Here is a 24,496-nt window from a genome sequence, read left to right as displayed (position 1 = left end):
GGCAGTTGTTCATGGAGGCAATTAGCCAGGTATTCCACTGAATATTTTCATTTTTAAGTGGGAGCACAGATTAGGAATAACTGACTTGATTGAATTGGTGGCTCATGGAACAGCCACAGTGCAGACTATGTCTGCATGCTGATTGGGAGGTGAGAGCCAAACACAGCATCTGGTATGCTAGCAGACAATTAATGTTTTTAATTAAGTGAATGAACTGCAGAGATGTGTGCTATTTAGCAAATATAGTTTAACAATATATTAATCTGATTTCTGACCACAGATTGAGGTGGGTGGACCTCAAGTGTGCCATATGCAATGGTCATATCCCAGGCATCAATGACACCCATATTAATAGCCTGGAAAATGTCCTTCATGGCAAGATACTGAATGTAGCCATGAAAGTCACTGAATCTCCCTGGATCACTGTACATCTCCCTGGTGTTTTCTGCCTTGATGATAACCATAGTGTCTGGGCTTCTCAGAAGAAGACGCTGAACAGCTTTGTGGACAATGAGGGCCCTTCGGATGAAAACATCAGTGGGAAAGGGTCTAAAATGCTGGCCCAGAGAAATAACAATGACAGTATTTTTTCCTCCTTCAATTCTGTCAATGACCTGGGAAAAGTACTCAGTCCTTTTGACTGAATAGTTCAATGATCCAATCAAGGCGTAACCGTGTCTTTGCCACCGGATGTTGATATTCCTATCCAAGTCCACAGCAAGTTGATGTTGAAGTTTTCCAGATTCATGTAGATCCACTGACTTCAGTGCCGATGACAAATATGCAATCCCAAAATCAAAAGAGAATAAGGATTGACTAGTCATAAAGATAGAAGAAAAGATTTGATGTTTATAAATGAACAAATTGATCATGTCTGATTTATTATAGTTTAAATGAGAGAAGAGTTTTGAAAGTTGAACAATCAAAAATGTTATACGAATGTAAGAGACTATGTTGTCCATTTGTAGAATCATGTGGGACCAAATGGACTAGTGATGGTAAGACATTGAAGTAACTTCACTGGGGAATGATGTGGTCAGTTTTGTAGGTATTATTTCTGTACATTTTGTTAACTGTAGACTACACTAATTTGAGGGTAGATAAAGGTACTATTGGATACAACAAAACTGGAAACTTACCTACTTCCCCAGTACTCTGTAAGTTTTTTTAAGAGTGAGATTGCATTCTATACTTCTATACTTCCTTTACATATTCATAGAAAAGTACTGAGTACATTACCTATAATAATAATAATAGTATTATTACTTATTTGTAAAGTACTTTACAGTTTACAAAGCATTTATTTGGATGATATATTCATTCACCTCAAAGCTCTTGCTCTCTCTCTCTATATATGTATTATTGCTGTGTTATGAAAAACTAAACCAAAAGGGAAAATGATCTGCCCAAGATTGTTGTTGTTGTTAGGTGCCATCGAGTCAATTCTAACTCATAGTGACCTATGGACGACAGGATGAAACACTGCCCAGTCCCATGCTGTCCTCACAATCATTGCTATGTTTGAGCCCATTGTTGCCGCCACTGTGTCAATCCGTCTTGTTGAGGGTCTTCCTCTTTTTCGCTGACTTTCTACTTTACCAAGCATGATATCCTTCTCTAGGGACTGAACCCTCCCGATAACATGTCCGAAGTACCTGAGACAAAGTCTTGCCATCCTTGCTTCTAAGGAGCATTCTGGCTGTACTTCTTCCAGGACAGATTTGTTCATTCTTCTGGTAGTCTGTGGTATATTCAATATTGTTTGCTAACCATAATTCAAAAGTGTCAATTCCTTTTTGGTCTTCCTTATTCATTGTCCAGCTTTTGCATGCATATGAGGTGATTGAAAATACCAAGGCTTGGGTCAGGTGCACCTTAGTCCTCAGAGTGATATCTTTGGTTTTGAACACTTTAGAGAGGTCTTTTGCAGCAGATTTGCCCAATGCAATGTGTCCTTTGATTTCTTAACTGCTGCTTCCATGGGCATTGATTGTGGATCCACATAAAATAAAATCCTTGACAACTTCAGGCTTTTCTCCATTGATCATGATGTTGCCTGCTGGTCCAATTGTGAGGATTTTTGTTTTCTTTATGTTGAAGTGTAATCCCTATTGAAAGCTATATGTTGTCTTTGATCTTCATCAGTAAATGTTTCAAGTCCTCTTTGTATTCAGCCAGCAAGTTTGTGTCATTTGCATATTGCAGGTTGTTAATGAGTCTTCCTCCAATCCTGATGCCCCATTCTTCTTCATATAGTCCAGCTTCTCAGATTATTTGCTCAGCATATGGATTGAATAAGTATGGCAAAAAGATACAACCCTAACACACACCTTTCCTAATTTTAAACCACGCAGTATTCCCTTGTTCTGTTCGATCAACTGCCCCTTGATCTATGTACATGTTCTACATGAGCACAATTAAGTGTTCTGGAATTCCCATTCCTTGCAATGTTAGCAATAATTTGTTATGATCTACACAGTCGAATGCCTTTGCATAGTCAATAAAACACAGGTAAACGTCTTTCTGGCATTCTCTGCTTTTAGCCAAGATCCATCTGACGTCCACAATGATATCCCTTATTCCATGTTCTCTTCTAAATCTGGCTTGAATTTCTAGCAGTTCCCTGTTAATGTACTGCTACAATCGTTTTTGAATTATCTTCAGCAAATCTTACTTGCATGTGATGTTAATGATATTGTCTGATAATTTCTGCATGCTGCTGGATCACCGTTCTTTCGAATGGGCACATATATGGATCTCTTCTAGTCGGTTGGCCCGATAGTTGTCTTCTAAATTTCTTGGCATAGATGAGTGAGTGCTTCTAGCTTTGCATTCATTTGTTGAAACATCGCAATTGGTGTTCCATCAATTTCTGGAGCCTTAGTTTTTGCCAGTGCCTTTGGTGTAGTTTGGACTTCTTCCTTCAACACTATTGGTTCTTGATCATATGCTACCTTCTGAAATGGTTGAATGTTGCCCAATTCTTTCTGGTACAATTATCTGTGTATTCCTTCCATGTTTTTTGATGATTCCTGCATTGTTCAATATTTTACCCATAGAAACCTTCAATATTGTAACTGCAGGCTTGGATTTTTTCTTCAGTTCTTTCAGCTTGAGAAATGCTGAGTGTGTTTTTCCGTTTTGCTTTTCTATCACCAGGTCTTTGCACATTTCACTATAATACTTTACTTTGTCATCTCAAGCCACCCTTTAAAATCTTCTGTTCAGCTCTTTTACTTCATCATTTCTTCCTTTCACTTTACTCTACATTCAAGAGCAAGTTTCAGATTCTCTTCTGACAGCAATTTTGGTCTTTTCTTTATTTCCTGTCCTTTTGATGACCTTTTGCTTTCTTCATGTATGATGTCCTTAATGTCATCCCACAACTCATCTGGGCTTTGGTTATTAGTGTTCAGTGCATCAAATTTATTCTTGAGATGGTCTCTAAATTCAGGTGGGATACACTCAAGGTCATACGTTGGCTCTCGTAGACTTGTTTTAATTCTCTTCAGTTTCAACTTGAACTTGCATATGAGCAATTGATGGTCTGTTCCATAGTCAGCCCCTGGCCTTGTTCTGACTAATGATGTTGAACTTCTCCATTGTCTCTTTCCACAGATGTACTCATTTTGATTTCTGTGTATTTTATCCAGCGAGGTCCAAGTGTATATTTCTAACGAATAAGTCGTTCAGCTATTAAGTAACAGGATCAGCACTTAGACTTGAAGTTCTTCTCAATTCTTGTGAAAATAGTCTACCTGATTTCAATACTTCTGAAGATAGTATAATATGAGTCATATAAAATGAAGTCTTTCCATTTTTCACTGGACTAATTACTCCCTAAACAGAATATCAAGGGCAGATTCTTTGTAGCTAGAACTTCTGAGGAAAATGGTTGGAAGAGAAGTATTAATGCTTTGCAACAGGTACCGTCTTAGATTTAAATGGCTACATTTGAAGTCTTAACCCAGTGAGGTTTGGAAATGTAGGTGCTGTGGTGGCAGGGTTGGGGGAAATGGCTAAACTGTTTTCTTAATTCTGCTTCCAATATACTTCAGTTTTCTTTCCCAAAGTACACTCTGGCCACAGAATTTAACTTTTAACAAAATATGCAGCAGATATTTTCCTACCACAACTGAAAAGATTAGCTGAAGAGGGTAGGTAACTCAGTAATTCAGGACTTTATAGAGATCCACCATTACATGATGCTAAAGGTTATCGCCTTATTTTACAGATGAAGAAACTGAGGTTCTGAGGAGTTTGGCCATTTATCAGAGGTCACAATTTAAAACTCTCCCCTTCTGTTGGGAATTCTCCCTTAGAACTTGGAGCCAAATGCTACTAATTTTACTTTATATAAGAAAGAATAAATAGGAGCCTTGGTGGCGCAGTGGCTAAGAGCTATGCCTGCTAACTTAAAGGTCAGCAGTTCGAATCTACCAGCTGCTCCTTGGAAAGAGTATGGGGCAGTTCTACTCTGTTCTGTTGGATCGCTATTAGTTGGAATTGACTCGATGGCAGTGGTTTTGGTTTTTTTTTTTTTTTTAATAAGGAGGAATAGTTTCATCTAGGTTGAGGTCACAGGAGTGACTTCATGTTAGGAAGACGAGGGTGCTACCATACCTGCTGCATTGTCCTCCATGATGAGAGGACAGTGGAGGGGCAGGCAGTGATGGGTTTCCAGGTCAGATTGCTAGGATCTACTAGTGGCTTCTGATTTATTATTGGTGAGCTCTTGGTTTAGTGAAAAGAGCAACTGGATTCTAGCCTCAACTCTGAAATTAACTAATAATCATAATTACAGTAGCTATGGTTTATTGGGGAGTTTCTGAGTGGTTCAAAGACTTAATGTACTCAGCTGCTAACTTAAAGGTTCGAGTCCACCCAGAAGTACCTCAGAAGAAAGTCCTGGCAATCTACTTCTGAAAAATCAGCTACTGAAAACCCTAAGGAGCACAGTTCTACTCTGACACATATGGGGTCACCATGAGTTGGATTGACTTGACTCTATGGCAACTGTTGTTGTTGTTTTTTAATATTGTTTATTGGGCACTTTCTGTGTGCCTGTGTGTCTTGCATTGTGTTAAATATTTTATAGTCAGTACCTCATTTAATCTTCCTAACAGCCACCAGATACTGTTATTATTCCTAGTTGACTGATGAGGAAAATGAGACAGAGAAAACAAGTAACATGCCCAAGGTCATAGATTCTAAGTGGCACAGCCTAGGTCTGTCTGACTCCAAAGCCTGTGTTTTTAACCATTGTGCCTAGCTAATGCAATGTCATCACCTTGTTCCTGGTATCTGTCCTCTCATTGAATAGTAATGACAATAGCTTACACCCATACAGAACTTACCTGTAACAAACAGTATTCTAAATGCTTTGCATATATTACGTCATTTAATCTTCATGACAACCTTACCAGGTGGGAACTAATTTTGTCTCTATTTTACAGATGAGGAAACTGAGGGACAGAAAGCCCACTCAGCATGTGGAGAGAACAGGCTGTCTCAATCTAGTATCCACATGCTTAATCATCACGTCACATTGTGGAAGGTGGACAATATAATATCTTCAGTTATCTTTAGCTCTATCAATGTATTCTTTGGAGACAGGAATGTAATAAACCTTTGCCTACACTGGATCCCTCCCAGTCAGATAAATGTATTCTTTTAAAGGAAAGATAATGATGTCTTGTGAAAAGTTTTAGTGTGTTGTGATTAAGGAATATGAAAAAGAAGAGATGTTTTCCATATTCCTTTCTCTTCTTGAAATGAAAAAGAAGTTTCCAAAAGGGATGTCAATAATAACTTAGACTGAGACATACTGTTGATATTCTCTTTGAAGTATTCCATCCACTGGTGGATTGCGGAATCACCTATGAGATATATGAGTTTTCCTCTCAGGCATTCTTTCATTTCGGTGGGAGTCAAACTACAGGAGACAGGATTCCAGGTGTCTTTCCAGACATGCCCGCTGGGGACTGTGGATGTCATCCCAGGTTTGCATTTCTTTTTCCTTGGAACTGCTTGTACTGCCAAAGAATCAACAAGACAACATCTTCTAAAACATCAAATTACCAATATGTGTTTACTAAGAGCCTACTATCTTTTCTAGATACCCTTTTAGTAGGGGTAATTGTGGCTTTAGTGGCGGAAAAGTCTTGTTGAAGCATCCTGTTAATAGGATAGATATTTTTTCAGTAAAATTTTTCCCTGAAGTGAATTTTCTAAATGATCCCCATTAATGTTCATTGTGAGAGCAGATGTTGTCTCCCAGAAAAGGAAAATAGAGCCTTCTGGGTAAAATTTTAAATATTTGGTTGTTTTTCTATGGAAGTAAAACCATAAATTCTTGCTTAGTAATGAATGCTCAATTACACTATCATTTTAGCCCACTTCACCCCCAAGCTTGTCACACTCTGTCACAGTGTCTTCAATGCCACCATCAAACTGTAAATCTTTTGAGTTAAAGGCAGGGTAATGCAAAAAAAAATTAACAACTGGTTTTGGCTTGGGAACTGATCAATCTGTAATGGGTATGGCTGTCGGCTGAAGTAGGGTCCTGGTCCAAGATGTGCCAGGTATTAACCCGTTAGTCACTGGTTTATGAAGAGTCTGGGAATCTGAGAGGATGAGGTGCTATGATGGTGAGGAACCCTTGGTTGACTTGGGGCAGTGATTATTCACCCACCAAAGAGAAACCCAAAAACCAAAGGGAAGTTGTTTAATATTTTGACAAGTAGTACAAGTGTACCCATGTATCCTGAGTGAAAAACATGCAATTTCTATCTCTAGGCACATATTTAGACTTCAGTGTGAATAAATTTATTGGTGATTAGCAAGCAGTTAATGCTGAACTTCAAGCGATACAAAAGCTCTTGCCTTAAGTCAGTCCTAGTCTGTGAGGGGTCGGTAGAAACTGAAGAGAAATTAGTAAGTATAATTATGAAAGTACTATCTTATATGTTAAAATTTCTTGAAAGACAGCAAAGACGAAGAAGAGGTTGGAAACCTCTAGATGGTGATTCTTGGGCCAGTAGTGATGTGGGATGTAGTGATGTAGTGATGAGGAGACATGCTGTAAGGGATGGTGATGGTAGTGATGGTGCAGATGGTGATGTGAGAAGTGGCGGTGGTGTGGGGAGGTAGAGAACTATGTGTAGAAGTGGGAAAGAGGTTTGACGTTTAAAGGTTATTGGGTTAGAAAGGCAGGTAATCTGTTTCCCGATAAGTAGATTGATGATGAGAGTTATGCTAGTAAAACAGGTTTATGATATCCTAGAGGTTACAATTATTCACTCACTTAGGTAACTGATATCTTGGCCTACCTTAGAGAAGCCAGATTGGCAGTGTGGCCATAGGGCTGCTAGTAGTGAACAAATTCAGCAGAAAGAGGAAACCTTTTCAGGGGGTCTAGCACTAGCCACAGAGGGCAGTGGTCTGATCTCGTAGTACACGAGGTTGCCATGAGTTGGGAGCCAACTCAATAGCAGCTAACAACAACAACAGGACTAAGTACCACCTACCAAGCATAGGGAAAACTTACTGTTGCATTTGGAGACATGAATGGCTTTGAAGCTTTCCATAATCTCTACACCCACATTTGATCTTAAAGAGACAAATACAGAAACTAATCTGCAGGTAGCCCAAAATACCAGGAAATAAGAGAAGCTAGATTATCTAGCTTTAATTATTTCTTGGTGGTAAGTTAAACATTATGCCCAGAGATTCAGGCCATTTAGTAAAATTTCATTTCTTTGCTTATTAGTACATGGGATGCAGACATCCAGTAGGTGTACAAGGTGATTTATTGCAATGCAGAAAGAATATATTAGAGCATACATACACACTCATCTATTTCTCACCCTCTTTTAATTTTTGTTTATGTGTTTCAACGTAAGAGTTTTTTGTTTCAGTGATAAGGGTTAAATATCCAAAAAATTTTGGGGACTGTGGAGAGTAGGCACTGTCCCCAAATCAATTCACAGATTCCTTCTCAAATGCCTTTTCATAAAGAGTTCCAACATTGATATACTGATAAGAACTTCATTTGGATTAACATATAGTCACATCGTATTTGCCCAAGTAATCTCCAGAAATAGTGATTTACCTTTGAAAGAGGCTCCTTTCTTGTTTGCTGAGATAAGAAACTTCCTTGTTCTTGGAGTGCATGTGGGTGAGTGCAGCACAGGGCATTTGTTGAGGTTTCACGCAGTAGAAGGTTTCTTGGTCTTGAGCATCTAGGTACTGGCACAGTTTAGCACTTGAGTTTAAAACCAGGGCACAATTGGTATTGACATGGTAGGTGCCTGTGGAAAATTGGCCAGTGAAGATCACCCTGTCGTAGCCTTGGTTCCTTGCCCGCCAGAGAGCGGACACTCCTTCACTGGGGTGGATGAGCAGCAGGGACAGAGACATCTGGCCTTCCCAGAACAGAGTGAAGCGGACAAGGTAGGTGCCGTTGTTGTAGTCGGTCACCTCTCCTGAAGCGCCTGCCTTCAGGGCTGGGGAAGACATCCTGGCCCTCAGGAAATCCCCACCATACTCCTTTCTGCGTCCCATGTGGTCCCTCACCTCCAACAAGAGGTCTAGCTGCTCCCCTGTGCAGTAGGTGTCTCGAGGATTGAGCACAGTGACTCTGCTGTGTGCTGCGCTGGTGGTGGTGTTCATGTGGGGGAAAGGTCTGGGTGGGATCAGCTGATCTAATTTCTTCATGATTTCCTTTATCCTCAGGTCAGTCTTTACTGGTGAAACCACTGGACACAATGGGGCTTCAGGGCATGAGGACTTCTTGAAATTCCAGTAATGGAGGGAAACGGGCAACATGAGTGCAGTCCAAAACTACAATGATAGGGAGTATGATAGAGAGCATAGAAACTGTCCCTATTTAATATATTAATTTTTGGTGGGTTAGCCATCTTCTATCTTTTATTGACTAATGGAGGGATAGAAAAATAAAATGTTGAAATTTTATAATCATATATTATCTCACATGAAAAATGATTTTCCTTAAAAAATCTTATGGTAGAAATCCACTTCTTACTGGTTAATTTATTTTAGATGAGCCATTTAATCCCTTCAAATCCTAAAATTATTTTCCTTAAGGTAGTGATGATAAAATCTACCTTATAGGGCATTTGTGAAGATCAAATGAGAAAATTTTTTTTCACTGGTTAGCAGAGAACAAATGTTTATTGTTCTTTTTTTTTAATCTGAAAAGTAAAACTCTATAATTTAAATAAATCCTTAAGAAACTGTTTAAAATACATGGGGCTTCTTTGTAAAATATGGATTATCCATTTTCTTATTTCATCTTTTATTTACATATTCTATGAGATTTATTAGTATTTAGTATTTTTCACATTAATTTTGCTCCTATAGAAGACATATAAAAGTATGCTTATAAAAATATTTATTTTCTAATCATAAAATAAAACTGATTTATTATTAAAAAATTAAACAGTACAGAAACTGTAAAGGAAGAAAAATCACCTATGATCATACTAATCATTTTGGTGAATTTCCCTCACTCTTTGTATGACATTTTACATGATTGTGAACAAACTGAATATTTACCATTGAATTTTGATTTAAAAAAAATGTTGTCATTAAAAATGTTCCCCCTTATCTTGAAGGCTCACATAATATTCCAGCCTGTGGCTATAGCTGACAGCTGCTTGCATCAGGGTAGTTTCCTTTCACCATACTTATTCAGTCTGTATGCTGAGCAAATAATCCGAGAAGCTGGACTGTGTGAAGAAGAATGGGGCATCAGGATTGGAGGAAGACTCATTAACAACCTGCATTATGCACATAACAAAACCGTGTTTCTGAAAGTGAAGAGGACTTGAAGCACTTACTGATGAGGATCAAAGACCACAGCCTTCAGTATGGATTACACCTCAACATAAAGAAAACAAAAATCCTCACAACTGGACCAATAAGCAACATCATGATAAACAGAGAAAAGATCGAAGTTGTCTAGGATTTCATTTTACTTGGATCCACAATCAACACCCATGGAAGCAGCAGTCAAGAAATCAAAAGATGCATTGCATTGGGCAAATCTGCTGCAAAAGACCTCTTTAATGTGTTAAAAAGCAAAGATATCACCTTGAGGACTAAGGTATGCCTGACTCAGACCATGGTGTTTTCAATCCCGTCATATGCATGTGAAAGCTGAGTGATGAATAAGGAAGACCGAGGAAGAATTGATGCCTTTGAATTATGGTGTTGGCAAATAATATTGAATATTCATGGACTGCCAGAAAAACAAACAAATCTGTTTTGGGAAAAGTACAACCAGACTACTCCTTAGAAGGAAGGATGGCAAGACTTTGTCTCACATACTTTGGCCATGTTATCGGGCGGGTTCAGTCCCTGGAGAAGGACATCATGCTTGGTAAAGGAGAGGGGCAGAGAAGAAGCGGAAGACCCTCAGCAAGATGGATTGATACAGTGGCTGCAACAATGGGCTGAAGCATAACAATTGTGAGGATGGCACAGGACCAGATAGTGTTTCATTCTGTTGTACATAGGGTTGCTATGAGTTGGAACCGACTTACGGCACCTAACAACAACAACATGGCTATAGCTTAGTATTTTACCTTTCCCAATGTTTTTGGACATTTATTGCTTTCAGCTTTTTTCTATTACAGGTACTTCTATTAAAAAAAAAAAAAAAACATCTTTTGGTAGACATCTTTCTTGCAATTTAGGTTATTTACAGAGAATCTCAGAAATAGAATTATTGGTAAAATGTGGTGAACATTGTTAAGTGTCTGGACATATGCTGTGAAATTGTTTTCTAGAAACGGTTTGCACCCAAACCATCAATACTTCAGAATTCCAATCTTACTGCATACTCAGAACATTAGGTAGCTTAATTTTAGAGATGTTTTCCTGGGCTTGAAATCTGGCTCTGCCGCTAACCAGCAGTGTTACCTTGGTCAAGTTTCTTAACTTCTCTGTGAATCGATTTCATCATATAAAAATTTAGGCCTTAAATATAAACGCATCACCTATTTACTGGGAAGTAGGAAGAGAAGACTTAATTGGGCCAGAAATTATGAGGAATACCCTAAAAATAAAGTCGTCACGTGGCTATTGCAAGGATTAATAAGCTAACATCTGAAAACAACTTAGAATGGTACCTGGCACATGTGAAGTGTTTCTTATTATCTCTATTATTTGATAAATAAAAACTTTTTATTGAAATATTTTGATATGGCAAATAATACAACAGTAATAATATTAATCATAACAATGTCTTGGAACATAAGCTTTTATTGGACCAACTCTTACGCAGACAGCAATGATAAATTCTGGACAAAAATATGAAAAAACAACCTCTAGAAGTATTGGAGAATGACTAAAAGAGAGAAGAAACCAGAGGAAGTCAATATTTGAAAGAAGAGGCCAGCACTGGACTTGTATTAGAAGAAATGATAATAAAATTTCTTCAGACTGAAGGGAAATTAGACAGAAACACAGATCTTCAGGAAGGAATGAAAAGCACCAGAAATGGTAAATGTATGGATACATATAAAAGATTATCTGTTTCCTCTCTTAATTTCTTTAAAATGCTTATAATTATTTAAGGAAAAAATTATAATATTTTTTGTAATATCATGACAAATATTGCTTAAAGAATGAGGTGGGGAATAAATGGAACTGTTTGGTTGAATCAAGGATTTCATTTTAATTGGATCTACAATCAACACCCATGGAAGCAGCAGTCAAGAAATCAAAAGATGCATTGCATTGGGGAAATCTGCTGCCAAAGACCTCTTTAAAGTGTTAAACACAAAGATGTCACTTTAAGGACTAAGGTGAGCGTGACCCAAGCTATGTTGTTTTTAATCACCTCATATGCTTGTGAAAGCTGGACAATGAATAAGGAAGATTGAAGAAGAATTGATGCATTTGAATTATGGTATTAGCAAAGCATATTGAATATACCATGGAATGCCAGAAAAACTAACAAGTCTGTCTTGGAAGAAGTACAGCCAGAGTGCTCCTTGGAAGCGAGGAGACGGCAAGACTTCATCTCACGTACTTTGGACGTGTTATCATGAGGGACCAGTCCCTGGAGAAAGACATCATGCCTGGTAAAGTAGAGGGTCAGTGAAAAAGAGGAAGACCCTCAGTGAGATGGATTGACACAGTGGCTGCAACAATGAACTCAAGCATAATGATTGTGAGAATGGTGCAGAAGTGGACAGTGTTTCATTCTGTTGTACATAGGGTCACTATGAGTCAGAACTGACTTGATGGCACCTAACAACAACAACATGTGGTTGAAAAGTTATTACAAATGACATGAAGTGATACAATATTAACTCTAAAAGTTAAGGATATGTATTGTAATCCCTAGAAAAACCACTTTAAAAAAACGAGATAGATATATATATATGTATATATGTATGTGTATATATATACATACAAACTTACATACATGTACATATCTTTTAGAAAAACATATATGTATGTATATATATGTTTTAAAAAAGTTTTCATTTAACCCAAAAGAAGACAGAAAGGAGGAAGAGAGGAATGAAAAGCAGAGGGGACAAACAGAAAACAAATAGCAGAGTGGTGGACCTCAATCCACTTATATTAATAATTACATTAAATGTGAGTGGACTAGATACTCCACTAAAGGCAAAGGGAAAAAGCAAGACCCAAGTATTTGCTGTCTACAAGGAATGCAGTTAAAACATAAAGATACAGATAGATTGAGAGTAAATGTATGGAAAATGATATAACATGTAAGCATAAAAAAACTAATATTAATATTAAAGTAGACTTCAAGACAAAGAATATCACCAGAAATAAAGATGGACATTTCTTAATGATAAAAGGGTTAATTGGTCAGAAAACATAGTAACTTAAATGTTTACTTGCCTACAAATACATGTACTTACACATGAAGCAAAAATTAACAGAATTGAAGGGAGAAATGTAAAAACCCACCATCGTAATTGAAGATTATACAAAAATCAGGAAGGAGCCAGAGAATCTGAACAACATTATCATGGTAACGTCTTAATTTTTTTGTTGTTGTTGTTGTTGTTGTGAATATACACAGCAAAATATATTGTTGTTTTTAGGTGTTGTCTAGTTAGCTCCGACTCATAGCGACCCTATGTACCACAGAATGAAACACTGTCCAGTCCTATGCCATCCTCACAAATGTTACTGTGTTTGAGCGCATTGTTGTAGCCACTGTATCAATCCATCTCGTTGCGGATCTTCTTCTTTTTTGCTCGCCCTATACTTTACCCTGGTGGTGCAGTGGTTAAGAGCTCAGCTGCGAACCAAAAGGTCAGTAGTTCGAATCCAGCAGCTACTCTTTGGAAACCCCATGAGGCAGTTCTACTCTGTCCTATAGGGTTGTTATGAGTTGGAATAGAGTCAACCGCAACGGGTTTGGTTTTGGTCTTTATACTTTACGAAGCATGATGTCCTTCTTCAAAGACTGGTCCCTCCTGATAACATGTCCAAAGTATGTAAAACGAAGTCTCGCCATCCTTGCTTCTAAGGAGCATTCTGGTTGTACTTCTTCCAAGATAGATTTGTTCATTCTTTTGGCAGTCCATGGTATATTCAAGATTCTTCACCAACACCACAATTCAAAGCTGTCAATTCTTCCTCAGTCTTCCTTATTAATTGTCCAGCTTTCGCAGCAAGTGAGGCAATTGAAAACACCATGGCTTCCGTCAGGCTTACCTCAGTCCTCAAGGTGACATCTTTGGTTTTCAAAGCTTTAAGGAGGTCTTTTGCAGCAGATTTGCCCAGTGTAATGCATCTTTTGATTTCTTGACTGCTGCTTCCATGGGTGTTGATTTTGGACCCAAGTAAAATGAAATCCTTGACAACTTCCATCTTTTCTCCTTTTATCATGATGTTGCTTATTGGTCCAGTTGTGAGGATTTTGTTCTCTTGGTGTTGAGGTGTAATCCATACTGAAGGCTGTGGTCTTTGATCTTCATCAGTAAGTGCTTCAAGTCCTCTTCACTTTCAGCAAGCAAGCGTGTGTCATCTGTATAATGCAGGCTGTTAATCAGTCTTCCTCCAATCCTGATGCCTGTTCTTCTTCATACAGTCCAGCTTCTTGGATTATTTGCTCAGCATACAGATTGAATAGGTATGGTGAAAGGATACAGCCTTGACGCACACTTCTCCTGACTTTAAACTATGCGGTATCCCCTTGTTATGTTCGAACGACTGCCTCTTGATCCATGTACAGATTCTTCAGGAGCACAATTAAGTGCTCTGGAATTCCCATTCTCCACAATGTTATCCATAATTTGTTATGATTCACACAGTTGAATGCCTTTGCATAGTCAATAAAACACAGGTAAACATCTTTATGGTATTCTCTGCTTTCAGCCAGGATCCATCTGGCATAAGCAATGATATCCCTGGTTCCACGTCCTCTTCTAAATCCGGCTTGAATTTCTGGCAGCTCCCTGTCGATATACTGCTGCAGCAGCTTTTGAATGATCTTTAGCAAAATTTTGCTTGCATGTGATATTAATGATATTGTTTGATAATTTCCACATTCAGTCGGATCACCTTTCCTGGGAATAGGCATAAATATGGATCCTGCCCTTGGAAACCACTAATAAACCTTGTTGTCTATGCATTTGCCTTTTCTTGTCTTTTTATATAAGTGAGGTCATACAATATTTATCCTTTTGTGATTGACTTATTTCACTCAGCATAATGTCTTCCAGCTCCATTCATATTGTAGCATGTATCAAGACTTCATTTCTCCTACTGGCTGAGTAGTATTCCATTGTATGTATGTACTTTTATTTATCCATTCATCTGTTGATGGGCATTTAGGTTGTTTCCACCTTATGGCTAATGTGAATAGTGCTGCAGTGAACATTGGTGTACATGTCTCTGAGTCTCTGCTTTCAAGTCTTTGGGTGTATGCAGGAATCAAATTGCTGGGTCATATGGTAGTTTCAGTTTATTGAGGAATCACCATATGGTTTTCTACAATGGCTGCACCATTTTGCATTCCCACCAGCAATGGGTAAAGGGTTCCAATTTCCTATATCCTCACCAACAGTTTTTATTTTCTGTTTTTTTTTTTTTTTTAAATCTTAGCCATCCTAGTGGGAGTGAAATGGTATCTCATTGGGGTTTTGATTTGCATCTTTCTGATGGCTAATGATGCTGAGCATCTTTTCATGTGTTTGGTGTCCCTTTGAATGTCCTCTTTGATGAAATATCTGTTCAAGTCCTTTGCCTATTTTATGGCAAGCTTATTTGTCTTTTTAAGTTGTTGAAGTTTCACATATATTTTGGCAATTACATTCTTGTCAGATATACGTTTTCCAAATATATTCTCCCAGTTGGTAGCTTGTCTTTTCACTTTTTTTAGATAAAGTTTTTTGATGAACAAAAATTTTTAATTTTTATGAGGTCCCATTTATTTTGTCTTTTGGTATTTGTGCTTTTGTTATTATATTAGATAATCCATTGTTAAAAGCTAGATGTGTCAGTATTGCCTCTGCTTCTTCTAAGAACTTAATGGTTTTACATTGCACATTTAGGTCCTTTTAATCCATTTTGAGTTTGTTTTTGTATATGGTATGAGGCATGGATCCTGTTTCATTTTCTCTGCATGTGGAAATACAGTTTTCCTGCACCATTTATTGAAGAGACTCTTCTTTCCCTATCAAGTGGACTTAGTACCCTTGTCAAAAACCAGTTGACCATAGATGTGTGAGTTCATTTCTGGACTCTCAATTCTGTTCCATTTGTCTATGTGCCTATTGTTATACCATTACCAGGCTGTTTTGATTACTGTGGCTGTACAGGATGTTTTAAAATCACAAAGTGTGAGTCCACCTACACTTTCATCATTGCTTTAGCTATTCAGGGCCTCTTACCATTCCATATAAAGTTGAGGATTGGTTCTTCTGTTTACATAAAGAAGTCTGTTGGGATTTTGATCTGGATTGTGTTAAATCTATAGGTTCCTTTGCACGGTGTTGACATCTTAATAATATTAAGTCTTCCAATCCCATGAACATGAAACATCTTTCCATTTATTTAAGCCTTCTTTAATCTTTCAGCAGTTTTCATTGTATAAATCCTTCATGTCCCTGGTTAGATTTATTCCTAGGTATTTTATTCTAGTAGATGCTATTGTAAATTGAATTGTTTCCCAATTTCCCTTTCAGATTTCTTATTTGTATAGAAACCCAACTGATTCTTGTTTGTTGTTCTTGTGCCCTGCAACTTTGCTAAATCCTTCTGTTAGCTCTAGAAGTTTTCATGTGGACTCGCTGAGATTTTCTATATATAGGATCATATTATCCACGGATGGAGATAATTTTACTTCTTCTTTTCCACTCTGGGTATATTTTATTTCTTTTTCTTGTCTTATTGATCTGGCTAGAACTTCTAATACAATGTTGAATAGAAGTGGTGAGAGTGGACACCCTTGTCTTGTTCCCGATTTCAAGGGGAAAGCTCTCAGTCCTTCTCCATTAAGTATAATGTTGGCTGTTGGTTTTTCATATATGCCCTGAATCACATTGAGGAATTTCCCTTTTATTCCAATCTTCTTTAGGGTTTTCCTCAAGAAAGGGTGTTGGATTTTATCAAATGTTTTTCTGTATCCATAGAGATGATCATTTGGTTCTTTGCCTTTGTTCTATTGATGTGGGGTATTACATTGATTGGTTTTCTAATGGTGAACCATCTCTGAATTCTTGGAATAAATCTCACTTGGTCATGGTTTATGCCTCTTTTAACATGCTTTTGGATTCTGTTTGATAGTATATCATTGAAGATTTTTGCATCCATATTCATAAAAGATATTGGCCTGTAGTTTTCTTATGATGTATTTTTCTGGTTTTTGTATCAGGGTTATGTTTGCTTTATAGAATGAACTTGGGAATATTCTTTCCTTCTCTATCTTTTGGAAGATTTTAAACAATATTGGTGTCATTTCTTCTCTAAGTGTTTGGTAGAATTCCCCAATGAAGCCGTTTTGTCCAGGACTTTTTTTTTTGTTGGGAGGTTTTTCATCACTGATTCAATGTCTTCACTTGTATGGATCTGATTCAATGTCTTCACTTGTATGGATCTGTTGAGACTTTCCATTTACTCTTGAGTCAGTTTGGGTAGTAGGTTGTGTGCTTCTAAGAATCTGTCTCTTATCTAGTTTATCCAGTTTGTTGCTGTACAGTTGTTCATAATATTCTGTCCTCACTCTTTATTTCTGTCAGTTCAGCTTATAACGTTCCTCTTTCATTTCTTATTTTGATGATTTGCATCTTTTCTCCCTTCAATCTAGCTAAAGTTTGTAAATTTTATCTATCTTTTCAAAGAACCAACTTCTGGTTGTATTGATTCTCTCTCTTGTTTTTCTGCTTTCAATTTTATTCATTTCTGCTCCGATCTTTGTTTTTTCCTTTCTTCTGGTAGGTTTAGGCTTAGTTTGGTCTTCTCTCTCTGGGGTTGCCAAGTTAGACAGTTAGTTTGAGCTCTTTCTTCTTTTTTCACGTAGACATTTATTGCTATAAGTTTCACTCTGAGTACCACCTTCACTGCATCCCATAAGTTTTGATATATTATGCTTTTCTTTTCATTTGACTATAAGAAATTTGTGATTTCTCCCTTGACCCATTGGTAGTTTCAGAAGCCCTGGTGGCACAGTTGTTAAAGTGTTCAGATGCTAGCCAAATGGTTGCCAGTTTGAACCCACAAGCTGCTCTGTGGCAGAAAGATGTGTCAGTTTGCTGCCGTAAAGATTTATAGCCTTGGAAACTTTATGGGGAGGTTCTACTCTATGCTTTTGGGTCATTATGAGTTGGAATTGACTTGATGGCAATGGATTTGGTGTTTTTTTATTTGTGTTTTTCTTGGGTGGAGTGTTTTATATACGTATGGTAAGTCTAGTTGGTTTATAATGTCATTAAGGTCCTCTGTTTCCTTGTTGATCTTCTTTCTAGATGTTCTGTTCAATATTTAAAGTGGTTTATTGAAGTCTCCAACTATTATTGTAGTACTATTTCTCCCTTCAATTCTATCAGTGTTTGCTTCATGTATTTAGGTGCCCCAATGTTGGGTACATATATATATTTTATGGTTAAATCTTCTTGATTAATTCACCCTTTTATCACTATATAATGTCCATCTTTATCTCTTCTAAAAGATTTTGTCTTAAAGTCTACTTTTTATGATATTAAGATTGTCACCCCAGTCCTCTTTAGGTTATTATTTGCATGGAATATTTTTCCCATCCTTTCACTTTTCAACCTATTTGTGTCCTTGGGTTTAAGGTGTGTCTCCTGTAAACAGCATATAGTTGGATCATGTTTTTTTTAATCCATTCTGCCACTCTCTGCCATTTGATTGGAGCATTTAGTCCATTTACATTCACTGTAATTTCTGATAAGAAGTGACTTACTTCCGCCATCGCCATTTTGTTATTTGTTTTTTGTGTGTGTTAAGCTTTTTTTGTCTTTGCCCTTTATTACTGCTTGCTTTTGTGTTTTGTTGGTTTATTGTAGTGAGCCTTTTTGGTTTCCTTCTCCTTTCTTTCTGTGTATGCTTTTTGTATATTTTCTTAGTGGTTACTGTGAATATCACATTTAACAGCTTGTATTTATAACATTCTCGGGTAAGCTGGTACCAACTTAACTTCAGTAGCATACAAGAAATTCCATATTTATACCATTATTACCCCTCTTTTTGTTGTTGTTGTCATCACTAATTATGTCTTTATATTTCATATGCCCTGTAAGATAATTTTATCCTTGCTTTTTATATATCTGTTATTAAAAAACATGAAGGACAAAATGTTTAGAATTATTATGCATTAATACCTTATTACTAGCCCTTATACTTGTCCATGCATTCCCTTTATTAGGGACCTTTCTTTTTATGCATAGCTTTGAATTACTTTCTAGTGTCTTTTCCCTTCTATCTACAGAACTCCCATCAGGATGTTTTGTAGGGCTGGTCTGGTGGATATGAACTCTTTCAGCTTCTCTTTATCTGGGAATGTTTTAATTTCACCATCATTCTTGAAGAGTAGTTTTGCTGGGTATAGCATACGTGGTTGACAATTTTTTTCTTTCAGCACTATAAATATATAATTCCGTTGCCTTCTGGCCTTCAGTGTTTCTAAGGAAAAAACTGGCACTTAATCTTATTGGGGATCCTTTGTATGTGACTGTTGGCTTCTCTCTCATTTCTTTCAGGATACTGTCTTTATCTTTAATCTTTGAGAGCCTAACTCTGATCTTTTTTGGTGTAGATCTCTTTGGGATTATACTGCTTGGGGTTCTTCAAGCTTCTTGGGTTTGTGGATTCATGTTTTTTGTTAGGTTGGGGAAATTTTCCATCATTATATCTTCAAGTATTCTTTCTGTCCCTTTCTCTCTCTCATCTCCTTCTGGAATACCCATGATGTTTATATTAGGTCTCTTATTGGCCCATAATTGCATTAAGCCATGCTCAGTCTTCTTCAGCCTCTGTTCTTGTTGCTTTTCAGTGTCTGTAATTTTAACTATCTTATCCTGTTATTCACTGATTCTTTCTTCTGCCTGATTAAATCTGTTGCTAAGTCCTCCTATTGTTTTTTTATTTCAGTTATTATCCTTTTCAGTTACAATGTCTTTTTTGTTACATCCTCATTTTGTTTTTGCATTGTTTTCCTTATTTCTTTTAGTTCTTTGCCTGTGTTTACTCTTAGTTCTTAATTTAATGCTGTTGTATTATAGTCTTCCATTTTTTAAAAAATTATTTGGTCATCCCTAGATGCACTTTCACTCTTTTTGTCATGTTCATTTGGACAGGCCATTGTTTCTCTGTTCTTTGTATGTCTTGTGATTTTTTGCATTGAAATTTCTAGAGTGTTAACTTTCTCAGTTTTCCCCAGTATTTGGTGTTTTTGTCTGCACTACTCTCTGCAAGAGCCTTTTAGGCTGGCAGAAACTTCAGCCTTTGCTTACTGTTTCCTCTTCCTCTTTGTGATAATGCCGTCTTCCTCCTTGGTTTAATTAGGATTCAGAAGTTCCAGATTTCATTTTTCAACTTTCAATCTCTCCCAAACACACCAGAGAACATGCTGTGGTCAATCTGTCCGATACCCTGTACTATCTCAGGGGAGATATTGTGTACTCATCAATCTGTCCACCAGGGCGCACAGTCCTCTTTCTTTGGTTATTACTCCCTTCTCTGTTTATGCACGTGTTTTTAGCCTGGAAACCCACACCCAGCGAGTCCCCTTCGGGCTAGGTGTTGCCCTCCAGTTTTGCCCAAGGTGTCCTTCCCTGCTCTGTGGAGGCTTCTTATATGTGAGCTGGCATTCATGGGAAGCACAGGCAGACTTTCCTATGTTTCAGGAGGAGAAGGGGCTGGCACTCCCCAGAAGGACCTCTGAGATCTGTCTTGTTGATTTCGGAGCCCCAGGGGGCCTGTGGTTGTTGGGGGGAGCAGTCTCCACTTGAGTGACCTACCTCCTGAAGGACTCTTCTGTAGGAGTTTGTATCAGCCCAGCAGCTGACAGTTACTGGGTGATGGAGGGATAGTCACACTCCAAACGGACCCCCAGGGAGGTCTGCCTTGTTACTTTCAGAGCCTACCCCATAGTATCTTGGCTGTGGGTGTATGCTTCATTCAAGATGCCTGCTTCCTAGCACAGAGCAGCCTCAGTCAAATGTCCCTAGCAGCAGCTGTAAGGGGGAACAGACAGACCCAAATTGTCTGTCGTATTGGTTTCTGAGTCCTGAGCTATCAGGTGCACAGGGAGGCAGGTAGAGTGCTGACTGTGGGAGCAGACTTCCCTGCTGAAGCCTTCTGTAGCAGTTTGCAACAGCCTGGCAATCAACAATTACCAGGTGGGGGAGGGGGTCTCATTCTCTGGCCAGATCCCTGTGGAAGCCTAACTTGTTGCTATCGGAGTCCCCCTGGTAGATTGTTGGCTGTGAAATAGCCTCCACCCAAGACTCCTGCTTCCTAACACAGAGCAGCCTCAGTCAGCAGTCCTCAGCACCAACTGGAAATGGGGATAGACTAACCCTAATTAACCCCCAAAGAAGTTTCATTTGTCCTGTTTGTTTCAGGAGGCCAGAGCTATGGAGTGCAGGGAGGCAGGTAGAGTGCTGACTATGGGAGCCGGATCCACTGCAGGGCCTTCTGTAGCAGTTCACAGCCAGCTTGAAAGTGACAGTGCCCAAGTAGGCTAGGGGTTATCATGCTCCAAATGAACCTCCAGGGAGGTCTGCCTTGTTGCTATCAGAACCTTCCCTATAGTATGTTTGCTGTGGGTGTATCCTTCACTAAAGATGCCTGCTTCCTAGCACACAGCAGCTCAGTCAGCTGTCCTCACACTGACAGAAAGGGGGAGCAGGCAGACAAGAACTGACTCCCCGGGAGGTCTGTCCCGTTGATTTCAGGGATCTGAGCAATGGGGTTCATGGGGAAGCAGGTAGAGCGTTGACTATGAGAGCAGATTCCACTGTGTGGGCCTTCTGTAGCAATTCACAGCAGGCTTGTTGCAGTTCACCTGGGGAGATCTGCCTTGTTGATTTTACAGCAGAAGCTTGGGGTCCTGTCTCTTTGTACAGGCAGGGGCTGTGGTGGTTAGGGGAAGCAGGCTCATTTCCTGGGGCCACTTCCCCAGTTCACAGCAGTCAACAGCTTGTGTGGTTGAGGGGAGGGGCAGGGACAGTGGGAGAAGCGATTTTCCTACTATATGCAACTCATTATTGATTTGTTGATTCTTGTCTGTCTGCAGTTTCCTGCTGCTTTCTTCTACTCCCAGATTCAGAGTCCCTCAAAGCTGAGCACCATTTCCTTGTTGTATTTTTGGGGGAGGATCAGAATGATGGTCTGCTTATGCCATCTTCCCAGAATCCCTCATAGTAATATCTTTTAACCATTACACTGCATTACCAGATTTTTTAAATTGCTACAACTGCAAATAAAAAACATAAGTGATTTTTTTAGAAGAGCTGAATAATTTTCTGTGCGCAGAATTTTTAATAGAAATAAAACTGGAAAATTCATGTGCACTAAGCATATGTTGCAGCCTAAATTTCCCACCATAAAATCCTATAAAAGGCAGAAAGGGACTTTAAAAATCTCTACCTGTTCTGGGAATTAGGAAGAGAAGATTTAATTGGGCCAGAAAATATGAAGAATCACCTAAAAAAAATGAAAGACAGATGAGAATAGATCAAGGACAAAAACCATGGCTCCAGACACATCTAGATGAGGGTTCTGTGAAAGAAGGCACTCCAGGGATATTGGCGCAAAAGAGGGTAATGGGACAGCCCACAGGAGGACAAGCCAGGCAGGTTGATGCCTCCCTATCTCCCCATCTGGTTCTGTCTCAGGCAGTTTGTAACAGGGATTTCTGTACTTAGTTGGGAGTAAAAAATACCAGCATTAAAATTGGAGAAGCGGAGCAAGGTCCTGTGTGCCTGGCAACACCTGAGATGTATAGGGAGCATGCATTGCCCTGTGGTGCTTTTTTTTGTACTGTTACAAACAAGCTGGAGTAAACAGGTAACAGAATCTACAGACTTGCTACCACTTGAATATAAGGATGTGCACACAACTAAGAATTAGCAAAAAATTTTTGAAAGCCAACTCAAGAAAGAGAGGTATCAAGTTCAGTAAAGAAAGGACATCCACGGGAACAAAAGCCATCGAAAGAGCAAAACAGAACCTTAGAGTAATGTTAGATGATATTGTATCTGTAAAATATGAATCTATTAGACATCTTCGAAAGTAAAATCTTGCTGTTCAATATGCAAAAGGCAATTGCATTGCTCTACACCAGCAACATAAAGAAGGACACCATTTACAATAACAACAAAATATTATAACGTACCTAGATACTAAGTATAAATTGAACAAAAGATGTTTAAGATATGTACGCAACAAATTATAAAATTTACTGAAAGAACTTGAGCAAAATCTAAATAAATGGAGAGATATCAGATACTGGGAAATAGAAAAACAATATTATAAACATATCAGGGTGTTTTTTTCCCAAGTTGATCTACCTGGCTAATGTGATGCACATATAATTTAATTAGGATCTTTTATCAAATTTAGTAGACTGACTCTAAGATGTATTAGGAAGAGTAAAGGGCCAGGACTGGCCAAGAACCCTCTGAAGGGTAATTTGCACTACCAGTTTTCAGGACTAATTATGAAGCTATATTAATTACAGCCATGTGGTATTGGCACAGGAAAGACAAATTGATCAATGGAATAGAACAAAGAGGCCAGAGCGATCTGCACTTATTTGAAATTTTGATATACAACAAAAGTGGTATGTCAAATAACCTGGGAAAGAAGGAACTACAAAATAAAAAGAGGTAAAAAAAAGTAGTTATCCATATGGAATTACAAGGAAAATCACACACACACACAAACACACAGATCAGTTTATATGCATTAAGGAATTAAATATCAATAACAAACTTGGAAACATTAAGTAAAATATTTAGATAAATAATCTGACATCGAAGTAGGGAAGAATTTCTTAAACAAGACTAAAAAAGGCCTTAACTATCAAAAAGACAGATAAATTTTACTATATAAAAATGAAAATACTCTGTTCTTCAGAAGTCCCTAGAGAAAGTGAAAAGACAAGCAAAATGTTGGGAGAAGATAATTATAACACATATATAAGTGACAAAGAAGAATATGTGTATATATACATATATATATATATACACACACACACAATATTATTCTGTCTCATTAAAAAAAAATATTATTAGGCACTTTGATTCTTTTAGTATCTGTCTGTAAGCTGCTGGAGCTCCCCACTGCAGTCTATAGGTTTTGTATTTTGGACTTTACAAGGACAGGCAAGGTATCAAGTGAAAACAGGCTTTTATAAAACACAGAAAGAAAGCAACTCCTACCTGTGTGCAGTTTTTGAAAACTGTAAAAATGATCCAGGAGGCTAATATAAACAACAGTACCAACAGTGTCTTCTGATTTGTCATATTTGTTTTCATGATTAGTATGCTATAAGAGACAACACAAAAACAATGAACATACAACAGAATAAAAACAGAAAACAAACACAGAAACATGAAAATTTTATGTCGCCTGATTCTTTTTATCCTCAGATAAAAAGTGAGCCCCAGAATAGAATCTTGGCCCTCCCAGCTGCTCCTGGTGTCCCCAGCTACCATTGTTTGGCTATCAGCTTGTGTGATCTACAGAAGAGGGAGTCTGAGATATGCAGCCCACCATGGGCTCTAAGGAACAGAGCAGTTAAATACCTGAAGGATGCAGGGTTGCTCAGGTCTAGATCAAGTCTCTAGCCTATGTGTCACCTAGCTGTTTCCCTACTCTGCTCCCTCCAACCGTAAAGAAGACATAAAACATTTCAGCAAATATTGATAACTGAAAACCGCATTATCACAGTGTCCTTTTAACGTCACTTGGTTTTCCAGCTTCCTTGTTATAGGTCCGCTGAGGT

General features: G+C 38.1%; 1 protein-coding gene across 1 annotated transcript; it reads right to left on the bottom strand.

Annotated features, from left to right (window-relative positions):
- Positions 1-233: 233 nt before the first annotated feature.
- On the bottom strand, positions 234-24,026 carry LOC101352386 (NXPE family member 4-like). The gene is made up of 5 exons (XM_004382524.1): positions 23,931-24,026; positions 8,114-8,844; positions 7,550-7,611; positions 5,829-6,035; positions 234-769 (listed from the first exon to the last, which is right to left on the bottom strand). Exons 1-5 carry the CDS (start codon positions 24,024-24,026, stop codon positions 234-236), a joined length of 1,632 nt encoding a protein of 543 aa, XP_004382581.1.
- Between the last annotated feature and the right edge of the window lie 470 nt (positions 24,027-24,496).

The sequence above is a fragment of the Trichechus manatus genome, unplaced genomic scaffold (assembly GCF_000243295.1).
Source record: "Trichechus manatus latirostris isolate Lorelei unplaced genomic scaffold, TriManLat1.0 scaffold00094, whole genome shotgun sequence".
In the NCBI taxonomy this organism is placed as follows: Eukaryota; Metazoa; Chordata; class Mammalia; order Sirenia; family Trichechidae; genus Trichechus; species Trichechus manatus.
This window is presented reverse-complemented; position numbering and strand designations above follow the sequence as displayed.

Bases quoted from the DNA above. Each gene is read 5' to 3' on its own strand.
- LOC101352386 (XM_004382524.1), bottom strand. From the start codon at position 24,026: ATGAAAACAAATATGACAAATCAGAAGACACTGTTGGTACTGTTGTTT. The intron at 8,845-23,930 runs GTAGGAGTTGCT...CTATCATTGTAG, and splicing joins TTTTCAAAAACTGCACACAG to TTTTGGACTGCACTCATGTT. The intron at 7,612-8,113 runs GTAAATCACTAT...TGTCTCTTTAAG, and splicing joins GAAAGGAGCCTCTTTCAAAG to ATCAAATGTGGGTGTAGAGA.